Source organism: Onychomys torridus, chromosome 8 (assembly GCF_903995425.1).
Source record: "Onychomys torridus chromosome 8, mOncTor1.1, whole genome shotgun sequence".
NCBI classification, from domain to species: domain Eukaryota; kingdom Metazoa; phylum Chordata; class Mammalia; order Rodentia; family Cricetidae; genus Onychomys; species Onychomys torridus.
The window spans coordinates 17,737,122-17,764,434 of record NC_050450.1 but is presented as its reverse complement, the minus strand read 5'-3'; the positions used below and the strand labels follow the sequence as shown (position 1 = coordinate 17,764,434).

Sequence of the window (27,313 nt, the reverse complement as noted above, 5' to 3'; positions counted from 1 at the left end):
CTTTTCTTCCCTGCAGGAGGCCGTTGTCATCCTTGACCCCAGCTTCCAGTCTCTGAGCTTTGCTTTTCCCACCACATGTGCCCCCAAAGAGTGAGCCAGGCAGCTGTTTTCTGCTGTTTATTGACGGCTGACAGCAGCTCTCTGTCCAGACCCCCTCCCCACTTCCTAGATCCCTAGCCTGGGCCCCCTATACAGAGGAGGCTGCTAAGTGGCCAGCATGTTCACTGATAAGGAAGCGCCAGGAATGACAGTTGAAGGCCCATGTCCACACCACCTTAGTTGGCCCCTCCACCAGCCTACACCACAATCAGGGTTTTGTCAAGTTATTTTTTTGTTTTTTGTTTTTTTAAGAAATGTCAATGTTATGCCCAACACTTGTGGATCAGCAAACACAAAGAGGAGACCAGTCAGTATTTCTGTAGGGAGGAAAGGGTGAAAGTACTACACAACAGCCCCAGACCATGAGCAGAGCTGTCCGTGGGAATTCAAGATGGGCAGGCTGGCTGCCTGCACAAGGATGCCTTGTGGGAGGCGGGGGCATACACAACCTTGAACACACATCTGCCCATAGTGTGGCATGCATGCCCTTGCACTCATGCCCACATTCACACAGGGTTCACACGGGTGTACCCTCACACTGGCACCCCAAGGGCATGGCCACACCCAGAAGGAAGAAGCCCTCCCCAAGGCCTATGGGGCATGGAGAGGAGCAGGAGAGAGCAAGGCACATCCTTCAAGTTCTTCAGACTCGCAGAAGCTAGAAGAGTGGAGGAGAGGCCCTGGGCAGAACCACTCCTCCAGACTGTGCCCGGTGTGTGCTCGTGACCAAGGACAAGGCCATTCCGAGATGAAAGAGCAGGGTAGACAGGTGGCCTCGGCTTGACAGCTTCAGCTTCAAGCTGGACTTGGGTCCTTTCTGTTGGTAAATGGTTTCTATAGAATCAATAATATTTCTTCTCTTTAAATATATATTTGTTAAAGTTATCTTTTTGTTTCTCTGGGGAAATCTGCCTCAGCTCATTCCCGATAAATTAATACTCTTGATAGCTTATATTCTGGGGTGCAGTGGGGCGAGCCCAACCTTGGCCCCCTGTCCCTTGTGCTGTGCCAGAGCGGCTGGCAGAAGTTCCCCAATGGGCAGTTCTGTGCTGGGCATAGGCCTGTGCTCTGCCACAGATTGGGGAGAGGGCCACAGCGGCCACCTCCCTCTTCCTCCCTTGGCGTTCAGTCTGCCCAGGGCAAGCCTGCAAGGGTAGGCCAGCAGTTGTCGCACAGGGAGCAGCGGACTAGAATGGGCACCGGCGGGCAGCACGTCTGCCCAGAGCCCTTGGAGCGTCCCCCACCCCCGTGCCGGGGGCTGACAGCCAGCCTGGGCCAGGAGTGGGAGTTGTGCTTGTGCAGAGCTGGGCGTGCCCGCCCACTCGGCCCCCGCCCACCACTCCGCGGTGCCCATCCTGAGGTAAAGGTCAAAGTGCGGGCCAGAGCTGGGAGTACGGTGGGCCCACATGGGTGGCCGCCTCACTCCAGCATGGCGTCCAGCTGGTCGGCCAGGTCGTCGAACATGCTGCCGATGTCCTCCAGGATGCTGCCAGTGCTCTTCTCCTCGATGGAGGAGGGGCTAAGGATGGACATGCATCAGTAGGGTGGGGCAGCACAGGTCCCCTTACCTTACTCAAGGCTTGGTGGCTCCACAGCAACCCACTCTTAAACCCGGCTGGATAGCTCCGCCTATCCCTACCAGTCCACCCAAGAGCCACGCCCTGTGCTGGACCAGAACTCCCCACCCAGGCCCGAGGTACCTACCGAGGGCCTTGCCCACCCTCCTGCCGGATCTTCTCCTCCACAGCCTGCAGTGCTGCAGCCAAACACGCACTAGTCTCCTCCAGCTTCTGCCGAGCGCTGTCCCCGGGCGAAGCACAGTCTGGAGCTACTGGGGGTCCGGAAGCCACCGAAGCGGCAGCGCGAGGGGGCTTGGCGGGTATGTGCAGCGCGGGTGCCCCTGGGGAAGGGGGCTTGGCGGGACTGGCGCTCTGCGAGGGCGGTGAGCTAGCCGGCTTGACAAGGGCTGCTGGCGGCTGGCGTGCCGGCGAGGGCACAGGCGAGGTGGTGGCGCTGCTGGACTGTAGTCCCGCCACAGCCTTGGCTGGCTTGGGTGCTGTGGGTGGCGGCGGAGGCTTGGGTGACACAGGCGGTGGTGTGCCGTGAGCGCGCTTTACTTCTGCATGGAAGAGGACGATGCTGGCACCCGGAAGTAACAACCCTGTGTCCCTGCATCTAGCTGGAGAGATTCTGTAGTCGGCCCTGTTCTCACTGCAGCCGCTAGGGTATGCAATTTCACTGCAAAATGTGTCACTGTTTCCTGAGCTCCTTCAGATGTGGCCTGATGTATCCAGCCAAATGGTTGTCTCAGCACCCTTGCACTGATGGCCTCTCTGGAAACCTACCCTCTCCTGTATCGGGGGACTCCAGCTAGGTCTTCCTGTATAGTCTTGGTCTCCTGAACCTCCTTCACTGAACAAGAGGCATGGCCACTACAGGGGGACAGAGCTGTCCCACAGTGGATAGATAAGATCTGCAGATAGTCTTATCCCACACCACCTGGGATCATCAAACCCAAAAAGGAAAACCAGACTATGAAATAGGGTAGTAGGCAAGGGGCCAGTCCTGAGACTCCATGTTCTTTCTTAGCTGGCTTTCTGTACTTACCTGGGCTGCCAGGGCCTGGCAGTGGCACCTTCTTAGAGGCAGGTGTAGGTGAGCCCTGGATCTTGGTCACAGGCTGAGCCAGGATGGGCTTGGGAGAGACAGGTGGCTTCACGGGCTTCCGGGCATTGCCATCAGGCAGGGGCAGTGGAGGCAGCTGCATCAGGTCAGCAGGTGGGGGCTCAGCAGGTGGAGGAGGAGGGGGCAGCTCTGGGGGTCCAGCCTGTTCAGAGGCTGGCCGCCTGCGAACGGTGGCTGTGCCGTTCTGATACACAGACAGCGGTGGGGGTGGCTCAGGCCCAGCGTCACGCTCTTTAGCCTTAGGCCTGCGCTTGACGGTGTCAGACTCCGTTAGTATGAATTTGACATTCTCTTGCTGGCTCTGCTTGGCCCGGATGCGCCTCTTGAGTGTGGCACTGGCTTCTACCCGGGCAAGGGGAGGGCCCTCCACACTTGCCTCCCCCTTGGCGGGACCTCGAGGCCGTTGCCGGGCTGTACCATCCTCCATAAAATGACTCTGCTCTGCTGGTTCCCCAGGTCCCCGGCGAGCAGTGGCCAAAAGTCCAGTGACTGGGCCACTGAGTGTGCGGCGCCGGTTCACCACTTCACCATCAGGCCCGATGGCCTCTTTGTGCTTCACGGAGGCCAACACAGTAGCTACCCGACCCGGTTCTGGACTGGCAGGACGCGGTGTGGGGTGGCCTTCAGGGGGCCTGCGGATAGCCCGTCCCCCGCCCCCAATGGAAGACAGCTCCAACATGGCTGCAATGCTCTTCACACTTCCAGCACTGCCTGTATCCACACTGCCAGTCAGATCACTAGCCCGCCGGCGCTGTGCCCGGACCCCCAGCCGGCCATCCTCTGGCTCCGCATCTGGAGCCGGCTCATCAGCCAGGTTGGCACTGGCCATGGCTGAGCTGGAGCGCTTGGGTGGAGGTGGTGGAGGCCCCTTCTTACGCGGCCGCACAGCAAAGGACTGACTGCGGTTAACATTCTTGTCAGTGCCTGCGGGAGCCCTCACCGAATGGCTCCGACCCACACGCCGCTGGACTGTGGCATAGGGTCCAGCAGCAGCAGGCACCAGCAGCTCATCCCGCTCCGGCTCGCTGTCAGACGCTGCATAGCGATTCAGGCTGTGGGCACGTTTCTTGGGCCGCCCAGGCTCCACATCAGCCTCTGGGGGCAGGCATAGTGTGGGCACAGCTGCTGGTACGGCTGGGAGTGCAGGTCCTGGGGCACTCGGCCCTGCCTCGCCCTCAACTGGCTGGGGCAGCACATAGGCAAAGCCACGGTGTGTGGGTGACTGGGGCAGGGACCGGGGTGACATGGGTCGGTCTGTCGGTGGCAGCAGCTGTGGGGTGGGCTTCACCTTGGCGGTGGCTGGGCCATGAGGTCCTCCAAGAGCCTGAGGGGAACCTGGCTGAGCTTTGGTGGGTGTCTGGGGGGGTGTGAAGTGGCTGGCACCTGATGGAAGGACCTGCCGTGGCTTGCCAGGCACTGGGGGCACACTGGCCCTCTTGACACTGTGGCCATGGCGGCCAGACCGAACCTCCTTGGGTGGGGTGCCAGGGGCTGGCCCCTCATCCAGCAGGTATTCCTGACTTCGTGACAGAGGGCTGCCAGGTCCTTGGGGCCCATCACCCAACAGCTCCTGAGAGCTGCTCATGTGCCGAGCTCGTCCACCCAGGCTGGACTCCTGTCGCAAGGTGGCCCTTGGAGTGGGTGGCAGGTGGTTGGAGGACTTCTCAGCAGCGGCTGCACCTGCTTCAGCTGGGCCAGACAGCGCAGCCTGCAGCTCACCACTGAGTTCACTGTCCTGGAAGGTGGTCATCTTAGGAGATTGGCAATCTGCGGCAGCAGGCTCAGATGGGGGCGGTGACTCAATAGCCATCATTTCAAGTGACTGGGGTGCCTTTCGGCGCAGGGGTCCTCCCTCATACTTGGAGTATTCTGCCTTTTGCAGCTCCGCCAGTTTCCTCACAGCCAGCATCAGCTTCTTTTGGTGTCCTGAGTAGGGGGTGGGGAAGAGGCTGGTCAGGAGGACCTGTAGGTACAGGCAAATAGGGAGAGGCAGGCTGGAACCTTACCCAGCTTGGTGATGCCAATCTCCTGCAGATCCTCCCAAGTGATATCAGTGATGAAATCAATGTTCTCATAGCCGTTGTCCACCAGCACCTTGTAATACTGGGCCAGGCCGATCATGGACAGCCACACAGCCAGGTTAGCCTGTGGAGAGGGGGACAGAGAGGGGCAGCCCCAGCCGGCTGCTCACACCATGACCACCTACTTGGGACTATTAGAAGATGGGCCTGTGGGGCACAGACAGACAGAAGGACAAACAGACAGGCCTGAAATGTCAGTATTGCAGACAGCCTAGGCACGGCCTTGGTGGGAACTGCAGGCCAGCTCCTCAACATGCCATCTGTACACTAGGATACAGACAGGTTAACACATGCAAACACACTTGGGATACCTATCATCTTACACAGTTTCAGGTGTAAGAAAGTGCTTCTTTGTCTCATCAGGTGGCCACAGTGTCCTGAAGAGACGCACCCATACGCCAGACACAGACACACACACAATGCCACATAAGATACATGTACACACACTGCACACCCTGCATGCTGCTTCCAGCTATACAAAACACAGGCACCTCTCTCGATCACTCTCACAGTGTTTCCCACCCACAGCAGATGCATGATCACGCACGTTACACATTCACCACACAGCCATACTAGGAATGTGCAAACATCCAGTGTCCACCAAGAACTGCCCAGTCGTCCCAAGCTCCCAGCTGATACCACTCTTGCGCCACACTCAGCACCTTCAGTCATGCAGGTAACAGGGTGAGGCGAGGTCCATGAGACCCAGATGTGCTCCTGGGAGGATCCCTGAGCTGCTGTCTGGGTGGCGAGGTGGGGCAGATGAATGCAGCCCTGCTTGCCAACAGAACCAGGGCCCTGGGGAGGGCAGGGTTTGGGTAGCCAGCAACACCTCTCTCATGGATGGATGGGAGAACAGAGCTAGTATGCAACCCAGAGGGCCAGTATCAGCCCAGAGGCCCATATATAGGCATCTCCTCATATAAGAGCAAAGGCCACTGGGTGCAGAAGCCACCAGAGGGTTGTCAGCCATTGGCACAGGCCAGCACGTGCAGTGGGACCTGTGTGCATGTGTGTGGCAAGCATGTCCGACACCAGCCCATCTGCAGTCCACATGAGTAAGACAGTGCTATAGGGGTGCTGGCCATGAATAGAGAAGGCATGCCCCCCCCCTGCTTCCCCTCACAGCCCCTAGAGTCTTAGCCATGAGCCTGTCTAAGGAGTTTGGCCCCATAATGGACAAATAGGCTATCCAAATATCTCCCTGCTAGCTGGCCACCTCTGTAGCCCAGGCAGGCCTTAAGCTCATGATCCTCCTGCCTCGGCCTCTCTGAGCACTGAGTCCCTGTACCACCAGGCCTGGCTCCATACTCAACTCCACTTCCTAGGACCCCAGAAGGCAGATGAGGGCTGTAGCCAGGGAGGCAACCTGTCTGTCTGTCCATCTGCCTGCTGGTCCTGGCTCAGCCACCAGGGCGCAAGGAGCCTTACAGGTTTGTGTTCAGGCAGCCAGTCAGGAATGTTCAGGCCGCTGATCTCTGCTGTGATCTTCTTACGGTGGCCTGGCTTGGTAACACCAATGGCTGTGAGGTCCTAGGCAAAGAGGAGGCCCATTAACTAGCAAATAGAAGGGATCTGCCTTTTGGAAGGGAAGCAGCTGGCAACAGCCCATAGCAGCTCACCTCGGGGGTCATACGGCTGATGGTGGGCAGGTCATAGCCAGCACTGGTGAAGTTGGGGGCATAGAGCTGTAGCTGGAATGTGGCAAGCCACTGACTGACCGCCTCAGCACTCTGCAAGACACAAGGCACCAACTGCAGCCTGTCCACTGCTGGGCTGCGCCCCAACCTCCACTGTGCCGCCTTCTCTGCTTGGTTCACGGCCAGATTGCTGGGTCCGCCGCCGCTGTGTCCACTGCACCGGCATTCCATGATCTGTCTTCCTGGATAGAGCGTCTGCAGCCCTCCAGCCTTCTTCTGGGAGCTCCACCAGGAAGGTCCTGCCGAGTCTGTGCCATGGCCTCCCCCACCCCATGTCTGCACCAATGATACCCATACCATCTTAGAGATGCAGATGTGGTCCCATAGGAGGGGACTCTGGGGGGAGGGCTTCAGGTAGGACTGCTCCCTGGAGGGTGGGCTCTGTACCCTAGTCAGAAGTCCCTCGCCTCCTCTGCTGTGTGGGATTCAGCCATCAGATCATGCCTCACAGCCACACAGACGCATACAACATGACCCACTGCACCTACATACACATTTACGTGCCTCACACCCATCCCTTCCATCAATACAACCACACACATGTATGCCCAGCTCACAGTTGACCATGCCACATCCACGCAACACCCTACATACTTCTACAAATGTGCACACACTAGCTCACAGCCTACACAATAGACAACACCTGTACACTTGTGTGTGCGTGCACATATGACACAGACAGACACAAGGACAGAGTCTGGTCTGTCAAGGCCTGCAGTAGCTGCTGTGGCCAGGTATGCCTGTCAGACTGTTAACCCCATCCCTCCCTCCCAAGTCCAGGCCTGGAGCTGACCAGACCCTGTACCTTGCCCTCTGAGGCTGAGGCAGATTCCAGCTTCTTGGGTGGCTGCTCCCCATATACCTGCCCAGCATGGGCTGCTGGAGGCTGGGACCGGGCAGCACCTGGTGATGAGAGAAAATGACAGAAAAAAGGGCTATATAAGGGCCACCTGCCTGCCAGGCCAGCCAAGCTGGTCCTTGCTCTTACCTATAGAGCCCTCTGGAGGCTTGACAGGGCTGTCTCCTGGGCTGGAATCAGAGACCGACTTCTGGGAAAGCACTGTTGCCAGGAGCTGGAACCCAAAAAGGCCACTTGCTATCACTGCTCCAGGTCTGACCTCCCAGCCTGACCAACCCTCCTTGCTTGCTCACCTTAACTCCTTCAGAGCCTGCATGCAGGCCCCCACCGCTTCTGCCCCCAGCCACACTGCTCAAGCTGCCACTGCGGTCGCCACCTGCCAGGACAGGGACCATGAAGTATGCTGGCCCCACAATGGTACCCAGCAGCAAAACTACTGCCCCAGTGCTCTGGAGGCCCCTGGCCTACCTGCAAAAGGCTTCCTCAGCACCCAGATCTCCTCCGGGGGTGCAGAGGGCCCCAAGGAGCCACCTCCCTGGGGTGGGCTTGGCTCGCTGCCTGTTCGGGAACCTGTAGGCCAAACACAGCCTTCCTGAACCCTGGGCAGCCCAGGCACAGCCGTACACGGAGAGGAAGCAGTGTGGAGGCCACTCTACCACCTTCCGCCTTGCTGTCTCCAGTAACCCGAGAGACCCTGAATATCTGAGACCAGGCCAGAGTGGCAGAGGCTCAGGGTCAGGTGTCCTACCACTACCCTTATGGCCCTATCAGCAAAGGGGCTGAGGATCACTGGAGGGCTGATTTTCTCTGTGCTAGGGGACAAGTAAGGAGCCACCCAGTGGCCTAAGGCCTAATCAAACCAGATGACCACAGGTGGCTGACCACAGCTACCTGGCCCTCTTGCCCTACCTGCTAATTCCCATCCATGGCCACTCTAAAAGGCAAACCAGACCCATCCCTACTCTACCTCCAGCCTCTTTAAACCATACAATGGAGTTTTCCACTCGGTCCTGCACCCCTCCCGTACTCTGCCATGCTGGCCTCCTATCCACTAGGTGAGCCTTCTCTGACCTCCCTAATTAAGGAAAGCCTTGCTTCACTTTCTCTGTGAAAGTGGTGGATTCTTTTCCTGGGTGAACATCAAAGTTTCCCTGCTCCTTCCCAAGGACAAGACCACTGTCTGCCTGGGACCCTGTGTGTTTAGTGACCACCTGAGAATTGGTGGCACATGCCTTTAATCCCAGCACTCAGGAGGCAGAAGCAAGTAAATCTCTGAGTTTGAGATTTACTTCAGAGCGAATTGCAGAACAGTCAGGGCTATACAGAGAAACCTTGTCTCAAAAAACCAATAAATGAGAGAGAGAGAGAGAGAGAGAGAGAGAGAGAGAGAGAGAGAGAGAGAGAGAGAGAGAGAAATTGGACTATGGAAGGCGTGGTGGGCCAAGTGAAGGAATGCACATGGTACCCTGCTGAGAGTGAGCCAGCGTGAGGGGTTACTGGGTGCTGGTCCTGGCCCCGGCTCTGTCACCAACATGCTAAAGTATACTCTTCTTCCTTTCTCGTCTCCAGATGCAGGCTGGGTGACCCTCGATTGCCTCCCTCCAGAGGGAGGAAGGTTTACCTGCTCTTTTGACGAGAGCCTCGCCCAGGGAGGATGGGAAGTAGCCCACCCTGTCATTGCCTGTCCGGTTATCATGGATACAGCCTTTCCACCGGCCATCTGGATGCTGTTCAAGAACCTGACCAAACAAATGGGTGTGTTCAGGGAGACACCTCAGCAGGTGAGGCCTGCTACCCTGCACCCTCCCCCAACTGCTGCAGGATGATGTTCAAAGCATGCCAGAGTCCCTCCCATCCCTGCCACAGCACCCAGGAACTGTCCTCACCGTGATAATGTCCCCAGCCTTCACATTGAGACTGGTTAGGTCATAATTGTTACAGTAATCCTTGGTGGCCCGGACCTGTAGAGCTGCTGAGGCCTCTGGAGGTACAGGAAATAGACCCCGAGTCCTGGGAGCTGCCCTCCCCTCCCCTCCCCAGCCCTCAGCCCCACCCAGGCCCCACCTCGAAGCAGTTGCTTGATCTCCTTGCTGGCCTGGGATGTAGTAAACTGGTGTACAATGTCCAGTGCTGTCTGGTTGTAGGTATTCCTCACCTGAGCATTGATCCCACTCTGCATACACCAAAGGCCAAGGCCTCATCAGAGGTTCCCATGCCCCCCACTTGTCCCCAACCTTCCTCTCTGTGTCCTGGGTCACCAGACTCACATCCAACAGCAGCCGAACCACTTCTGTCTTCCCACAGAGTGCAGCCTCATGAAGGGCTGTGCCAGACTTGGTCTGGCGGTTAATGTCGATGCCGGCCTGAAGGAGGAGTCTAATAATGCAAAGGCAGAGAGAGCAGGCAAGGCTTTTTAGCCAGAGCCCTTCTCCTCAGCACCCTCAAACCAGCCCTTGATTCTTCTCTTATTTTAGCTGAGGACCGAACCCAGGGCCTTGCACTTGCTAGGCAAGCGCTCTACCACTGAGCTAAATCCCCAACCCCCAGCCCTTGATTCTAACTGACTGTCTGCCCAGGGCTGGATGACAAGCCGCCGGCCCTTGTGTAATGATGTGATGTCTGCCATTTCTGACGACTGGCAGAAGACCTGCCCATAGCTGAGTTTTCACGGCTGTTATTTTGTCAATCCTAGGGTAGGCAATGTTGGGGGTTCCCCTTTATAGATGAGGAAACTGAGGCTCGGGAGGTTAAATGCAGCTACAAGATTTCAGCAGGTGGCAAGATCAAGTCAAAGCCAAGACTGAGAAGGCACAGAAGCCTCTTCCCCAGCCATCCCAGTCTTTCCTTTATCTGGGCACACTCGGGTCACCACAACTCTGCACCTCCCTTTAGGTATCGTGTGTGTGTGTGTGTGTGTGTGTGTGTGTGTGTGTGTGTGTGTGTTCTCTCTCTCTCTCTCTCTCTCTCTCTCTCTCTCTCTCTAGTGCACGCTCACATGAGCTTGGGATTGAACCCAAGGCCTCATGAATGCTAGGAAACACTCTATCAGAGCTATATCCCAGCCATTTTTTTGTGTCTGTACATGTCCATTTGTAATGTACAAGTGTGTGAGTGCCCATTCACATATGTGCACATGTGTATAGAGGCCAGAGGTCAATGCTGGGTGTCTTCAATCACCCTTCACCTTTTTTTTTTCTAATTTATATGTATGTGTACATGTGTCTGCAAATGGCTATGTGCAAGTGAGTGAGTGTGTGTGAGTGAGTGTGATTCCCTGGAGCTGGAGTTATAGGAGGCTCTAAGCTGCCCAACATTGGGTCCTCTGGAAGAGCAGCAAGTCCTCTTAACTGCTGAACCATCTCTCTAGTCCCTCCCCCTTATTGTTTGAGACAGGATCTTTCAAGAAACCTGAGCTCTCCGGTTCAGCTATACTAGCTGACCAGCAAGCCTCAGGGGTCGATCCTCTTGTCTCTCCCTCCCCAGTAATGACATTATAGGCCCATGCTGCCATGTCTGGTTTTTACATGGAAAACTCAGGTCTTCATGACTGCATGACAAGCCCTCCACTAACTGCCATCTCACCAGCACACTAACCCCCTTTAAAAACAGGGTCTCATGTGGTCCATGCTGGCATCAAATTCATTATGTAGCAGAGGATGATCCTGAACTCTTGATCTTCCTGGCTCTGGCCTCCTGAGATTATAGATATGTACCACCACACCTGACTCAAGGTCTTTATTTTTCATTTTTAGGCAGGATGTTGCTAAATTGCCTAGGCTAGCTTTGAACTCTATCCTCCTGCCTCAAGTGACGGGCATGACAGACCTGTGCCACCATGCTGGGGCTCCTTTCTTATTCCCAAGCCAGGAACTCCTAGGAGCCTTGTGCCCCGGATACCACCATGCCTGGAGGCCTGAAGCTGGCTGCATCCCTGTTCCTGGCTGTACCTGATGATGTCAATGTGGCCATTCTTGGCTGCCAGGTGCAGGGGGCTGGTGCCGTTGGGGTCAGTGGTGTCCCCTGGTCGGGGCTCCAGCAAGGCTGCACACATGTTGCTACTTAGTAGCAGCTGGACCACCTTGAAGGAAGGATCGAGGTAGGTGTCCTGGCTTGGGGCTGCCCCTGGCCCCACCACAGGTGAGAAGGACAGGCAGGAGGCACCCCACCCATCTCTGGGGGAAACTTACCCCTACTCGGCCAAACTCACAGGCCAGGTCCAGAGGTGTCTTTCCAGAGTTGTCTACCATGCAAGGATTGGACTGATGCTGCAATAGCATCTCTGACTGCAGGACAAGGATCTGGTTATCCCTGGGGCCACCAACCCTCTGCCTGACTGCCCACCCAGACTCCCCATGAGGCCTTACCACATCGTAGTGACCATGCTGGGCAGCCAAATGCAGGGGTATGTGGCCCTCATCGGATGGGACATTCACTGCTGAGCCTGCCTTCAGCACCAGCTTCATGGGCTCCTTCCGGCCCTGCCAGGCTGCGTAGTGCAATGGCCGCATGCCTGGGGACAGATATGGATTGTTGGAAACTAAGTCCTGATCCTAAATCCAACCCTCACTAAAGAGGACATGTCACCATCTCTAAGGTTCTGTCTTATCCCAGGCAGATGCCTTGGGCTGAAGGTTGCCAGGATTCCTTCCACCCTTGACCTTGTCCCCTGCCCTTGGCTTCAAGGCCCCCCAGACCAGGCTTGCCTTTGTTGTCCTTGATGTCTACAGCAGCCTGAGCCTCCAGCAGAAGAGAGATCAATTCCGTGTTGCCATTCAGGGCAGCATGGTGTAGGGCTGAGAAGCTGGGTAGGTGAAGGACAGGTCTAGGAGTGAAGCCAACACCCAACCCTCCCTGGGGCCCACCTACCCCCAGGATCCACACTTCTACTGCCCAAGCTCACAACTCACCCATCTGGGTCCTGGAAATTCACATTGATCTTCTTGGTAGAGCCTAGGAGCTCTGTAAAGAGAGAGAGACCCAGTGAGGAGAGGTGGTCCAGACCCTCTTAAGAGCAGGGGAGGGTGGTAGTGATCTGCCTGCCTGTTGGAGCAAGGTCTTAGCTTATAGTCACGCATCCAGATAAGTAGGGCCTCAGCTCTAGGTGCTCGACCTGTCCTCATCTGAGAACGAGAGATCAGACTGTGCACCCACATGGGCATACACATGTGCACATGCACCCCTCCCGTGGGACGCTGGCTCAGCACCTGCTGTTGGTGGGAGAGAGAGAGCCGGCCCCATCTGTCTCTCAGAAGGACCCAGATGGGGCCGGGGGTGGTTGAGGAGGCTGGAACACCCGGAAATGGGGTATTTCTGGGGGAAAAGACTGCATCTCCAAGCACTCTGCTGCCAGCTCTGGCTGCCATGTGAATAAGCTCTACAACCCTGCAGGGAGAGGCTGGCTTGTGGGCAAGGGCCTCCAGGTGACCCATGCCAATGGCAACCTTGCCCACAAAAGCAACATTCAGATGGACTTTAACACCAGGGCCACACTCCCCTTCTGAGGGCCTCTCTTATCCTGTGGCCTCCCTCACCCTGGCCTTCTCTAGAGCTTTCAGAAGAGAAAGCCCACCAAAGGCATCCCAGTGGGCCCTTGTCCACAGGACTCTTGCCAAGCCCCTGCCTGTCTGGGCCATGGTTATATAACCCATTTGTGGGTCAGCCACTCTGTGAGCGGGGGCTAGAAGGACAGAAGCCCCTTTGTCCAGGCTCAGGCCAGGGGTGGGGGTGGGGACAGAGACCCAAAGGCAGGGGAGCCAAGAGAGTAGAGTCACAGTGGGCTGGCTGTAGGGCTTAGCTTGGATTGGCTCAGCCTCAGCCACTGGGCACAGCATGTGGGTCTCTTGACAATCCCTGAAGTCCAGGAAGCCAGCTGCACCTAAATTTGAATCTTTGTTCTGACACTTCCTAGCCCTGTGGCCTTGGCCACTGGTCTCTTCTATGAGCTAGAAAAGATGGCACCTGTCACTCGAGCTGATGAGACTTGGAGCATTTCTGAACTCTAGGCCCCACTAACACCAGCTGGGCAGACCCCACATCTCAGAGTCTCTCCTAGATAGAGTGAAGGTGCTGCCACCTTCTGGTCGCTCCCATGTTCTCAGATACTAGTGGTACCAGTTCATCAACTCTATGCTATTCCCCAGTGGTTAGCCAGACCAAACCTTGGCATCAAGAGTCAGCCCTGGTAGCCAGATGTGGTGACACACACCTTTAATCCGAGCACTTGGGAGGCATAGGCAGGCCTATCTCTGGGAATTTGAGGCTAGCCTGGTCTACATAAAGAGTTTCAGTACAGCCAGAGCCATATAGTGAGACCCTGTCTCAAAAAGTAAAAAATAAAAAAGACTCAACCCTGGGGGTCTTTCTCATGGACCCAAGTCATGTTCTCAGGCAAATCCCCTGACTCTTGCTGAAGATGCACTCAAAACACACCCAGGTCTCATGCTTTTCAACATACCATGGTTATCACCATGGGCCTGACTGGCTCCCGGCAGGGTCCCTGCCACTGCCTTCCCATTGCTGTCGGACTGACTCCTTGTGTCCTTGGTTTCTCCTCTGCACAAGGGAGCCGGAGACTGTTAAGATGCAAGTCACAGCCAGACATAGTGGTGTCCACTTTTAATCTCAGCACTCAGATAAAGGGAGGAGAGTCAAGAGTTCAAACCTGACTACATAGTAAGTCTGAGGCTAACCTGGGCTACATGAGATGGTGTAACAAGAAAGAAAAAAAGGGAGGGAGGGAAGAAGGGAGGGAAGGAGGGAGGGAGGGAGGAAGGGAGGGAGGAAAAAATAAGACTTATTTACTGATCACTGGAAAAGGGTTCCGAGTTCCAGCTCACCCAGAGCTGCAGATGAGATCCTGTCTCATTAAAAAAAAAAAAAAAAAAGTCCATGGGGAGTGGGGCCACACCAGTGAGATGGCTCACAGGTAAAGGTGCTTGCCAGCAAGGCTAACAACTTGAATTCAAGCCTTGAAACCCACCTGGTGGAGAATGAAAACAGACTCATGCAAATTGTCCTACATCACATGTACCATGGCACGTGAAGGCACACATAAATAAATAATACATACGCCGGGGCGGTGGTGGCGCACACCTGTAAGCCCAGCACTCAGGAGGCAGAGGCAGGTGGATCTCTGAGTTTGAGGCCAGCCTGGTCTACAAAGTGAGATCCAGGACAGCCTCCAAAGCTACAGTGAAACCCTGTCTCGAAAAACCAAAACAAATAAACAAACAAATAAACAAATAAATAAATAATACAAACAAGGATGTTTTAAGGGCTGGAGAGATGGCTCCGTGGTTAAGAGCACTGACTGCTCTTCCAGAGATCCTGAGTTCAATTCCCAGCAACCACATGGTGGCTCACAACCACTTGTAATAAGATCTGGTGCCCTCTTCTGGCCTGCAGGAACACATGCAGGCAGACTACTGTATACATAGTAAATAAATCTTTTTTTAAAAAAGAATGTTTTAATAAAATATAAATAAAAAATAAAAAGGCCGGGTGGTGGTGGCGCATGCCTGTAATCCCAGCACTCGGGAGGCAGAGGCAGGTGGGTCTCTGAGTTTGAGGCCAGCCTGGTCTACAAAGCGAGTTCCAGGACAGCCTCCAAAGCTACAGAGAAACCCTGACTCGAAAAACCAAAAAAAAAAAAAAAAAAAGGCCGGAAGGCAGGGAAGTGATGGTGCACGCCTTTGATCCCAGCACTCAGGAGGCAGAGCCAGGCAGATCTCTGTGAGTTTGAGTCCAACCTGGGCTACCGAGTGAGTTCCAGGAAAGGCGCAAAGCTACACAGAGAAACCCTGTCTCGAAAAACAAAAACAAAAACAAAAACCAACAACCAACCAAACAAACAAACAAAAAAAGGAGCCAGGTATGGTGGTCAAGGCCTTTAATCCCAGTACTTGGAAGCAAGGGCAGGTGGAGCTCTGTAAGGCTAGCCTGGTCCAGTGAAATAGTGAGACCCAGTCTCAAAGCAAAAACCCACAAACAAAATAAAACACCCCAGTGGGAAACAACAACATAGACCTCCCAGAAACCCTTCAGCGCTGTTTCCCTGGGGCAAAGGGGTGGAGGCTGAGGCTGCCATGTCTCACGTGATTGGCCCTTGCTTTTGCTCTGACCTCTTCCCACTCCTCTATTTTCATCATCCTGCCCTAGCTGCACAGCCACCTTGATGTCCCTCTAACATACAGGCCACCAGGGCCACAGGGCCTTTGCATCACACCCTCCTTCACACACTTCAGGTCTGTTCAGATGGAACCTATTCTCAAGGTCTCTCATCCAAAGTGCTGCCCTTTCCTACCTGCTTGTGTTTTTCTCCCTAGCCCTCTTCACCGCCCAGTGTCTCACATCAGTTTTCTTCATGGCTTTGGTGGCTAAACAATGCCATCTCCATCCTACATGCCCTCTGTCCACCTTTAGGGTCAGCTTCATGGGTAGGTGACCTGTGCAGTTACTGAGAAAGGTACCCTACTTGAATACTTTGGTTTCAGATAAGGCTCCTTCCTACATTAGCATCTTACACAAGGCCCTGAAAACTACATATGGCTGGGTCTGCTACAGTCCCCTGCTATGAACTGATGTCACCGTTCCATGGCATCCCCTCCAGAGCCATGCTCAAGACACTTTGCCCCGTTCTTCTCAACTGTAATACAATCAGGTCTCAGGGTCTCCAAGGCTTCTAAATTCCTGTTCTCCCTCCACCAAGGGGCTTCCAGGCAGCTACAGAGTCAGGTTTAGAGAGTGGAAGCCCCAGGCAAGCTGCTCTGAGGTCAGACAAGCAGAAGCTAATGTTTTAGAGGGGTATAGAGGTCAAGACTCAGAAAAAGACACAAGGGAGGAGGGAGGGCTCCATCAAGAAAGGGGTTTTCACCAGGCAGTGGTGGCGCACACCTTTAATCCCAGCAGTCGGAAGGCAGAGCCAGGCGGATCTCCGTGAGTTCCAGGCCAAGCCTGGTCTACAGAGCGAGATCCAGGACAGCCACCATAGGCACCAAAACTATACAGAGAACCCTGTCTTGAACCTCCCCCCCCCAAAAAAAAGAATGGGACTGCCAGCAGGGCATGGTGTTATACACCTTTAATCCCAGCACTTAGGAAGCAGAAGTAGATAGATGAACTCAAGGCCAGCCTGGTCTATGTAGCCAGCTAGCCAGCTAGGATTTCACAGTGTTTCAAAAGAAAATTAGTTAATTTAAAAAAAAAAAAAAAAAAAGGAACTGCTCCCCATGTGGGGAGGGTCACCTTTCCAAGGACACAATCCACAGTCCCCTAGGGAGGGGAGTAGTGTAAACTGCTTGGAGGGCATTTTGAGGTCTCAGGGCGTCCCCAGTGCCTGCAGAAGATACTGAAGAAGGTGTAGGGCTGGGGTGGCCATCCCACAGCAGGACAGGCTCTGAGAATGAATCAGGAGAAAAAGACAGCTGGTTAGTGGCCTGGAACTGAGGAGGGGCAAGTGGTGGCTGAGATGAAGGCCTCAGGAGCCCTTTCACTTGGTTTGTTTGGTTTTTCGAGACAGGGTTTCACTGTGTAGCTTTGGAGCCTGTCCTGAATCTCACTCTGTAGATCAAGCTGGCCTTGAACTCACAGAGATCCACCTGCCTCTCCCTCCCAAGTGCTGGGATTAAAGGTGTATGCCACCATTGCCCAGCCCCCTTTCACTTTTTAATAGAGGTCTGCATCAATATAGTACATAGGCTTGGGATGCAGCTTCCTGACAGAGAGCTTACTTAGCATTCATGAAGCCCTGGATTCTATCTCCAGTAACACACACACACAAATAGTGCACAAACCTTGCCCCTGTTTCTTGTGACCCCAGAACTCAAGCTGCTCTCCAGAGACCAGCCTGAGGCCAGATCCAAACTCTAGGCTGGAAGAAATTTTTTTTTTCTTAAACACAGATCTCACTATGCTGCCCTGGCTAGCCTGGAACTATGTAGACCAGGGTGACCTTTTAGAACTCACAGAGATCCTCCTAACTTGGTCTCCAAAGTACTGGGATTAAAGGTGTGTATGCCACACACCCTGCTGGAAGGGAATTCTTAGTGGGCCAAGATGAGAGAGAGAGATAGGTTCTGGGAATTCCTACAAGGTGTCCTCAGCCTGCCTTGGAGAGGGAAGCTAGGCCACAAAACTAGACAGGAACCCTAACCAGCAGCAGCAGCAGCAGCAGCAGCAGCAGCAGCAGCAGGGCAGCCCTACCAACATCTTTCCTCCAAAGCTGTCTCTTTTTCCTTCAAGGATAACTGCTAAGTGTACATACATGTGCAGGCTTCCTTGGAGGTGAGGTGGGGTGGGGGCCAGGCCAACAGAGCCATGGGCTGGAGGGAAGAGCTGGGCACCCAAAAAGACTCAAGAACAAGATTGTGGGAAAACCTCTAGGCTGGGCTGGGGAACACAGTCTTTTTTGTTTTGTTTCTGTTTTTTGAGACAGCATCTCTAGAACTCACTATGTAGACCAGGCTGGCCTTGAACTCACAGAAATCTGTGTGTCTCTGCCTCCAAATCACTAGGACTAAAGGCGTGCGCCACTACGTCTGCCTGGTGTGTGTAGGGGAACACACTCTTGAGGATACTTATGGACACCCCCCCACCCCTTGGCCCATACTCCAGCTGTACTTTGCTAAATCAAAATACATCTTACTCCAAAGCAGGCCAGTGTTGCCATGACAACCGAGCTAATTCATGGAGGGATTTCTCTTTCTGATTTATTACACCGCCCCTCTGACTCAGAGAGTACAGACATAGGGGCCAAGGCAGGTGCCTCTGCTGTCTCAGACCACACCAGTCAGAGGCAGAGGTAGAGACCCAGGGACCTCTCACCTCCCCACAACAACCGAATGGAAGGGAAGAGGAGCCCCATATTTGTGGTTCCCCCTGACTGGCTGCAGAAAAAAGCCAGCACCATTAGCATTTACTGAACTAAGTGTCTCCTCTTCCTCAGTGCCTTGACACTGTGGGGTGGCAGGGACCACAGATGTTCCATCCTGCAGATAAGGCCATTAAGGCCTAGAGAGTCAGTGTGACCAAGGACACAAGGCCACTAGGTGGAAAGCTGTGCCTGACCCGCTTCCATCTGCCTCTCCCCAGAAGCTCTTCCCTTCCCAGCCTTGAGGCCCTAAGGCCAGCCCTAGTGAGTGGAGCTTCCCAGCCAGCCTGTGTGGCCTGGAGGCACCAGTGTCCTTCTCACCCAGTAAAGTAGACAGGAGCCATTCCAGACAGTCCCCTGCCTCAGCAGCCCCCTGGAGAAATGGGACTCCCCTTCCCCCAGCTTCTATGCAGTCTCTGGTGGTGGGTAGGGAGTGAAGGCACACAGGTCCCATGTGTTGACCTACAGAGCCCAGCTCATGCCTGCACAGGTGCCCTGACACACTGACACTGTGGTGCGTGCGTGCGTGCGTGCGCAGCTGCACACTCGGCGAGTCCACACACCCATCCATCCATCTCCAGAGGCCCCTAGGGAGGCTCCAGGATGAGCAGAGTTAAGAGCTAGAATCGAAGCTCCAAGCTCCCAATCCTTCTCTGGACCCCTAGGGCACAAGCTAGGGATGGTGTGGGAGCTCCTTTACTGATCCTTGGCCCCCTTTCCCGACAGAGAAGTCAGGGATGACCAAGGTCTGTAGAAACCTACCATCGTTATCCCCCCAGGCTGTTCCTGCAAGAAGCCCAACCTGCCCCAGGACTGGGCGACCTTGGGCCTCCGCCTCACTCCCTCATCAGTAAATGGCCCCCACTGGCCATGCCTGGGCAGCCACACCCCCAGCGTGGTCCTCCCCCCCCCCCTTTCCCTGCAAAGCCTGTTATTAAACATAGGGTGGGGAGGAGAGGTCTGACAGAGATTGTTAGCCTCTGGGTCGCCCCTCACTGGAAGGGCCCCTCCCTCTCTCCACAGTGTGTCTGGGGGTGGGGGGGATCCGCCTCGCCCTTAAAAGCCCAAGTAGAAATCATCAGCCCGCAGCCAGGGCAGGGAGGGGATCCGAGGGAGGATGTGATCGCCAACGGCCTCCGGGGACCGTGGGTGCCGCAGGTGCCCGCAGGGGGCTGGGCGGACGGTCCGGCGCTCGTTGCCGCCCCTCCTCCAGAGGAGCTGGGGCGAGAAGCGGGGGGCGCGGGCCAAGGGTCTGGGCGCTCCTGGCCCCGCCCCACCCCCGGAGACCCACAGCATCCCTTCCCCGCCCTGCACCCCGGCGGTGGGGGGCCCCGCCCGCGCCCCGCGCGCCCCCCGCACTCACTGGCCTTCCCCGGCCGCGGCCTCTGCAGCAGCCTCTGCGCGGTCCCCACGTCCTCCGCCTTCACCGCCTGCACCAGCTCCTGCTCCTTCCCCATGGCGCCGCCGGGCCCGCAGCGACGCGGCGCTCGGTGCTCTCGGCGGCTCAGACGCAGCGGCGGCCCCGCGTCAGCGACCGCATCCTTCCCAGCCCGCGCTGCCTGCGCCGCCCGCCGCCCAGAGCTCTCGGCGGGTTCGGGTTCGGGCTCGGGCTCGGGCTGAGGTTTCGGGCTCGGACTGGGGCTGGGGCTCCGACGCGGAGGGACGGATAGCGCGTCACGGGCGGGGGGCGGCCCAGGGGCGGGAGCCGGCGGCGGCGGCGGCGGCGGGCACCCGGTGGCGCGCCGCGTCTGAGCCGCCTCCCGGACGCCTGGGTCCGCTCCCGCGGCCGCTGACCTCCGTCAGCCCGCGCCGGCCGCGCGCCCGGCTCCGAGGCTCCGCCCCCGCATTGGCCCTCCCCCCCACCCCGACGCCCCCTCCCCACGTTTGGGTGCGCGGGTCAGGCTAGGCCTCTGCGGACAGCCGGGAACCGAGGATGACCGCCGGGCACAGAGGACGGTGCGCAGGGGGGCTGGCCGCGGAGCACCGACACGGCGGCGGCGACGCAAGGCTAAACCTAGGAGAGGTTTCTCGAGGCTGCGGGACCTGAGGGGGAGGGACTCCGAGGCTGTGGGCGGGCGGGGAGTCGGGCACCAGTGGCACCGGTGTCGGCCCTCCAGAGGCTGTCAGACATTTCTGGCCCGTGGTTCCTGTGGGAGGTGTTGAGGGATTGCGAAGAGGAATCTCCCAATAATGAATTCGGTGTCAGGGAACCCGTACCCCCTCCCCCCAACTACACCTTCTTCCCTGGCAGCCTCTGGCTTCTCTCTACAACAATGCAGGATGACAGTTCTCCTTCGAGGACAGCCTGGAAGGAAGCTTGACTTTGCCACTCTCAGCATCTACTAGGATGCAACTGTCTATGTTCAGCGAGAAGGAACTTAACCTTCCAGCTTCTGCACCACTGAAGGCCGTGCCCTGCCCTGCCCCGCACCATTCTAGCCCAGCCTAAACAATCTCCAGCCACAACAGGTTCCCGGTCAGGATCTTCCTGCTTGACCAACACCTCGAGAGGTCTCACCTTTCTCCTGCCTGCCTGGAGTCCAGGGCTGCTCCAGGCCTCTCCTTATCTTGCCTGCAGCACCGTGGACACACATTAGTTGAGCTCCATGTCTTGGGTAAGGTTCTGCTCCTTCGGTTTCCTTATTTACAAGCAGGAGCAGAGCATCAGCCCAACCCAGCAAGACAGTACAGAGAATCTGGTGAGGGTTCACTTATGCACGCCTGACACACTTTATTGTGGTTCTGGACCATGCAGCAGGTCCAGGACAGCAGAGGAGGAGAAGCAGCTGGTACAGGGATTTCCAGGATCATGTAATTCTGATCATAGTAGAGTATCTCATGAGGCTCAGGGAATGTGTTGGGCTCTCAGAAGAGATCTCTGAATGCAAAAATCCTTCCTCTACTCCTTTACAGTGACCAATTCATGGTTCTCACAGGGTCAGGTGCTGTGATGGTCATTTGGGATAAAGCTGAATTATTATTTTTTTTTTTTTAGCTGAGGATCGAACCCAGGGCCTTGCGATTGCTTGGCAAGCGCTCTACCACTGAACTACATCCCCAACCCGATGACGGTAAAGCTGAATTTACTGTCCCCATTTACAAGCAGGCTTTAGAAATGCTATGCATTCCTGAGTGTGCTACAAGGCCCCTGGGCCTCAAGGTCCTGAGTCTGGACTGGAACCTACACTGATTCCTGCTTCGGTTCTACTTGTTACTGTCTTTGTCAGCGAGAAGTGGTCAGGTTGTCTTTCTGAGTCTTATCTACCCTCTCTGTCAAAGGTGGGTCAACAATGTGTCCCCTGCGTCCACTCCAGGGTGAATTGTGTCCTCACGGTTAATCCTGGATGTAGTAAATGCCCAGCAAACAGCTGCTGTGACTATTGTGATGTTCTTGTGTCTCCCTGCAGGAACTGTAACTGCATTGGATTCATCCTCACATGATATCGTGCCAAGCACACAGGAAACACTACAAAAATAAGTAAATATCCAAAAATAAAAGAGCTATTATCATGACTATTATTGCTGTGTTTGGAGCATCTAAGGTAAATAATCTTTGTAGGACCTGGGGCAAAAATACAAACAGAAGCCCACTCACCAAATGTCTACTTCAATGTTGTAACTCACACTAATAACCTATTAAATAAAATGTGTTCTAGCCTCCTACCTTTGACAAATATACGTTCACCAAGACCTGAAAGGGCAATTTAAATTTAGAATTCTTGGACTGCTTTTGGGTAAAGAACTGGCCCTTGCTTATAGCTGCCATATTCTTGTTCTCTGTCCAGCTCCAGCATCAGCTACACCCCATAAACAGGCACCCCTGAGCAACTCCACAGGCCAGGTGTGGGCATCCCATTGTAGAGCCCACCCAGGAAAAGGGATGCGCAGACCTGAGAGATCCACTAGATCCTTTTGGGCAGGACATTCAAGGGTCCCAATTAAATATTCATATTGTGGTCTGGAAGGGACATCTCAGTGATTCCTTACGTCAAAGGGTGAACAGTGGCAGAAGGAAAGCAGAGGCTTCCCTTGCGAGGTCAGTCTAGAGCCCAGAGGGGGTCCAGGAGACCATGGTACTGCTAGCTAGTGACCATGATAGACAAGCTCCTGATGTTCAGCTGCTCGGTCAGTAAAATGGGACGGCAGCTCTGTCTGGAGGGCTGATGGGAATGTCTTCATGGATACAGAGATGTTCACCTGCCTGGATGCTCTCCCCATCCACCTGGGGATGAGGGCAGTATAGCAGGCTGGCATCTACCCTTGCTGGGCTAAAGGATGCAAATTCGTGGGTCTGGGACAGCCCTCCAGGATGTCAGACCTCTGAAGAAGATCCTGGGAGGAGGGGCCGCTGAGCCAGCAGAATTGCTGAGCTGATGGCAGCTTCACTGCAGCCCTGACTGGCTTTCTTCCCAGATGCTTAGCTGCCGCCAGCCAGCCTGCAGCCCCTGCCTCTGCCTATCAGCTGTGTGCCTGCTCAGGGCATCCCCCAAGCACCAGTACCCAGCCCTCACATATACAATGGTGATGTTGAATGTGCCTTCTCACGGGTTGCTGGAAGCATATGTCAGGTGTCATTTTTGTGGGTACCACCTCTGTGAAGTGCTATGCCGGTGAGTAGTACCTCACAAAGGCTCAAAAGTCACACGCTTCAGATTCCTCCTACCGCACAGAGAGGCCGAAGCTGCTCAGAATGCCCAGGGCCACGCCCAGTTTAGCAGCAATCTCTGGGTTGGACCATCTGCGGCATCCCAGCCTTTAGTTCCCAGCCCCAGCCAGAGTCCCGAAGAAAGGACAACAGCTCAGGAACACACATCTGGCCACTGTTCTCCTGTGTTCTTGGGTCCCACCCATCCTGACTGATGCCCTCTGATGCTGGCCACTGTTCTCCTGTGTTCTTGGGTCCCACCCATCCTGACTGATGCCCTCTGATGCTGGCCACTGTTCTCCTGTGTTCTTGGGTCCCATCCTGACTGATGCCCTCTGATGCTGGCCACTGTTCTCCTGTGTTCTTGGGTCCCACCCATCCTGACTGATGCCCTCTGATGCTGGCCACTGTTCTCCTGTGTTCGTGGGACCCATCCTGACTGATGCCCTCTGATGCTGGCCACTGTTCTCCTGTGTTCGTGGTCCCACCCATCCTGACTGATGCCCTCTGATGCTGGCCACTGTTCTCCTGTGTTCGTGGGACCCATCCTGACTGATGCCTCTGGTGCCGGCCACTGTTCTCCTGTGTTCGTGGGTCCCATCCTGACTGATGCCCTCTGATGCTGGCCACTGTTCTCCTGTGTTCGTGGGTCCCACCCATCCTGACTGATGCCCTCTGCTGCTGGCCACTGTTCTCCTGTGTTCGTGGGACCCATCCTGACTGATGCCCTCTGGTGCTGGCCACTGTTCTCCTGTGTTCGTGGGTCCCATCCTGACTGATGCCCTCTGATGCTGGCAGTCCTCTTCCATCCAGCATGCCCAGGACTCACCATAGCTGCCTCTGCACTTCAGTGAAGCTGCTTTTGGGGAGCTTATGCTTCATAAAAAGGAAGATAAGTAAGGTATACGAGGTGCAGGGTCCCTGTGGATCAGTCTCCTCAGCTGGCCAGCAAGGATGAGGTCAGAAGAGAGTAGGGTCTGGACTGCAGCTGGGCCAAACTGGGACCCACCATCTTGCAGCCATGAGCCTTTAACAGCCGTTCTACAGCTCTGGGCCTGTTTTCTGAGATGTCCCCAGATGGGGACTGATCCTCCTGAGTGAAGTCACTGTAGAACACTAAGTGTGATGTAGTGAAACACTCAGGATGTTTTGGCAGTTACTCAAAAAGTTGAACATAGCAGGCTGGAGAAAAGGCTCAGTGGCTGAACATAGAGCTAACATGACCCAGTAATTCCATTCCTGTTGCACGAATCCTAAATGGTTTTATAATAAAAACCTAGAGCCAGATATTGTGGTAAACACTGAGAGGTTAGAGTGACAAAGGAACAAGCCACTAGAGAAACTTCTCACCACTACCGAATCCTCAGGCCAAATGGAAGGCGAGATCCTATCCTCACGAATCCTCTGAGTCCTCAGCTGGAAGGCCGAATTCCTGTCTCCTCACCCTTATATGCCTTTCTCTGCCCAGTCATTCCACTTCCTTCCTAGTGCTGGGATTAATGGCGTGTAGCGAAGGTGTGAGATCTCAAGTGCTGTGATTGAAGGTGTGTGACTCCCAAGTACCAGGGTTAAGGGTCTGTGCCACCACTGCCTGGCTCCGTTTCTCTCCTAGACTGAGTCAATCTCATGTAGTCCAGGGTGGCTTTGAACTCATAAAGATCTAGATGGATCTCTGCCTTCTGAGTGCTAGGATTAAAGGTGTGTACCAGCACTGCCTGGCCTCTATGTTTAATCTAGTGGCTGGCTCTGTCCTTTGATCCTCAGGCAAGCTTTAGTTGATACACAACATATCACCACACATTCCAAAAATAGTTCCAAGTCACATGAAAACATGTGTGCACACAAACGCTTGCATACATAAACATTTATAGCAGCACTATGTCACAATGGCTGAAAGAAGGAAGTAACTCAGGTGTCCATCATCAGCAAACAAATAAAATGAGGTCCATGCATACAATAGGATACTGTTTAGCTACAGAAAGAAATGATATAGTGGCCCATACCACTGAATGAACCTCGAAAACACAATGCTAAGTAGAGAAACAAGATACAAAAGGCTATACCTTTGTGTTTCCATTGATATGTGGCCAACACATAGAGACAAGGTTAGTGGTTTCCAGGGCCTGGGTTGGGGAAAGAAGGTGGGAGTAACTGCCTAGTCTCTCTCTCTTCAAGACAGGGTTTCAGTGTGTATCCCTGGCTGTCCTGGTTCTCACTCTGTGGATCAGGCTGCCTCTGCCTCCCGAGCACTGGGATTAAAGGCGTGTGACACTACCGCCCAGCTTCTGCTTAGTCTTTTAAGGGAAGGATGGAAACATCTGGTAACCACATAGAGGTAGTAGTTGCACAATGTCAATGCACTAAAGTCAGTGTACCATCAAATTGATTCTTTTTTTTTAAACTTGTTTTTATTATATGTGCATTGGTGTTTTGCCTGCATGTATGTCTGTGTGAAGGTGTCAGATCCTCTGGAACTGGAATTATAGACAGTTGTGAGCTGCCATGTGGGTGCTGGGAATCAAACCCGGGTCCTCTGGAAGAGGAGCCACTGCCCTTAACCGCTGAGCCATATCTCCAGCCCGATTCTTTTTTAAATACAGGATCTCACTATGTAGACAAGTGAGGCTGGCCTTGAACTCACAATCGTCCTGACTCAGGTTCCCAAGTGCCAGGATTGTGTCCTGTTGACTAAATTATTCATTCTGTTTGTATTTATATATTGCTGGGATGGCCTAGAATGTACCAGACAATCTCTCTACAACTGATTTGCATCCCTTGCCTGAACTGTTCAATTTAAATGGCCAATTGTGTGACTACAGCGATGGTTCATCAGTTAGGAGCAATTCTGTTTTTTGCAGAGGATCTGAGTTCAGTTTCCAGCACTTGTATCAGGTAGCTCACAACCATCTGTAAACCCCAGCTCTAGGGGATCATATACTCTTTCCTGGCCTCTGAAGGCGCCTGCATGCATGTATGCATACTAACATGGACACACACACATACCCATAAATAAAAATAAACCTTTAATAAAGGGACAATTTTATGCTTTGTGAGTTTCACCTGAACCAGCACAAAGTCCCACAAAGAACAAGCTCATAAAGTGAAGGTGCTTTATGAGAGAGCCAAGAACTGGGTAGGTGAAGGGGTGGAGGGAAGAACAGCCTAGGGACAGGCAAAGGATCTAAGTCAGGGTGTGGTGAAAGACTGTCACACTCTCCACTGAACCAGTGGCCTCAGGGGAGGAGAGATTAGGGCTAGACCCAGGAACCTGGAAGGTTCCCAGAACCCCTGAAGACTCTTGTGGATTAATAAGGCCAGATTTGAGTTTGTAAAAGACCACCCAGGCACACCTTGTGGCAGGTGGAGGTCAGAGTCATCTTTAGTTACAGAGCAACCAGCCTGGGCTGTATGAAATGATGTGAAGAGGAGGAGGAGGGGGAAGAGCGTGTGGCAAACAGGTTGACTGTTAAGGGGGACTGGAGCAGGGCTTCCCAAGATGTGTGGGGGTGGTGGTGGTGGTGGTGGTGCACGCCTTCAATCCCAGCACTCGGGAGACAGAGGCAGGTGTGAGTTCGAGCCAGTCTGGCTTACAAAGCGAGATCCAGGACAGCCAGGGCTACACAGAGAAACCCTGTCTGGGGGAGGAAAAGATGTGAGGAGATGGGTGCCAGGTGAAATCGTTGTCTGAAAATGGCAAGGATGAGGGATGTACTATATATAGTCAGTTATAACAGAGTTGGACACTGCTCACAGAAGGATAACTGGTCAGTGAGGAGTTACCCTAGGCATGAGACGTGGTCTTCGCTATGTGGCATTTATGTGCCCCCATTTTTTGTTTGTTTGTTTGTTTTTTCAAGACAAGGTTTCTCTGTGTAGCCCTAGCTGTCCTGGAACTCGCTCTGTAGACCAAGCTGACCTCAAACTCACAGAGATCTGCCTGCCTCTGCATCCCAAGCACTTGGATTAATGGCGTGTGCCACCACCGCCTGGCCATTGTGTGCCTTATTTAACGGAGAACTGGATGTGCTTCAAGAGCCTGGGAGTTGGAGATGAGAGTGGCGGGACACCAGACTAAAGATGACATAGGAAGCCACAGGGCCTCTCGGGTAAGGCAAAGAGAAAAGGGGTGAGTGTCAGGAGGGGGAGGGGAAAGGAAGAGAGCCCATTGAGGTAGATCTGGTACTGGTTACTAGGGCACAAAGGAGGAGATGAGATTTTTCTGTCATGCACAGTACACAAGGGTCAAGAGGTGGAAAGAAAGTATCTACTGGGCTTGGCAGACTAAGCTGGGCAGTGGCCTTGAGGAATTTCCCCAAAGAGCTTGGGGGTAAAGCTGAGGAAGGAGGGGGAGGTAGCAAGTGGAGCTACCAACATGGT

At 54.6% G+C, this 27,313-nt stretch overlaps 1 protein-coding gene across 5 annotated transcripts; it reads right to left on the bottom strand.

The window, feature by feature from the left end:
- Positions 1-102: 102 nt before the first annotated feature.
- Caskin1 (CASK interacting protein 1) lies at positions 103-20,394 on the bottom strand. Of its 5 annotated transcripts, none has more exons than XM_036196890.1 (20): positions 19,655-20,394; positions 12,332-12,383; positions 12,128-12,225; positions 11,789-11,934; positions 11,612-11,707; positions 11,372-11,502; positions 9,692-9,800; positions 9,489-9,597; positions 9,311-9,405; positions 9,046-9,163; positions 7,893-7,994; positions 7,718-7,800; positions 7,554-7,638; positions 7,371-7,468; positions 6,488-6,598; positions 6,297-6,398; positions 4,791-4,929; positions 2,707-4,710; positions 1,804-2,218; positions 103-1,618 (listed from the first exon to the last, which is right to left on the bottom strand). In XM_036196890.1, exons 1-20 carry the CDS (start codon positions 19,746-19,748, stop codon positions 1,519-1,521), a joined length of 4,287 nt encoding a protein of 1,428 aa, XP_036052783.1. In that variant the 5' UTR covers positions 19,749-20,394; the 3' UTR covers positions 103-1,518. The 5 variants fall into 5 exon arrangements, with proteins under 5 accessions (XP_036052783.1, XP_036052788.1, XP_036052784.1 ...); XM_036196895.1 differs by having other exon boundaries at positions 19,659-19,707; XM_036196891.1 differs by lacking the exon at positions 19,655-20,394 and adding an exon at positions 16,668-16,798.
- Positions 20,395-27,313: the final 6,919 nt, after the last annotated feature.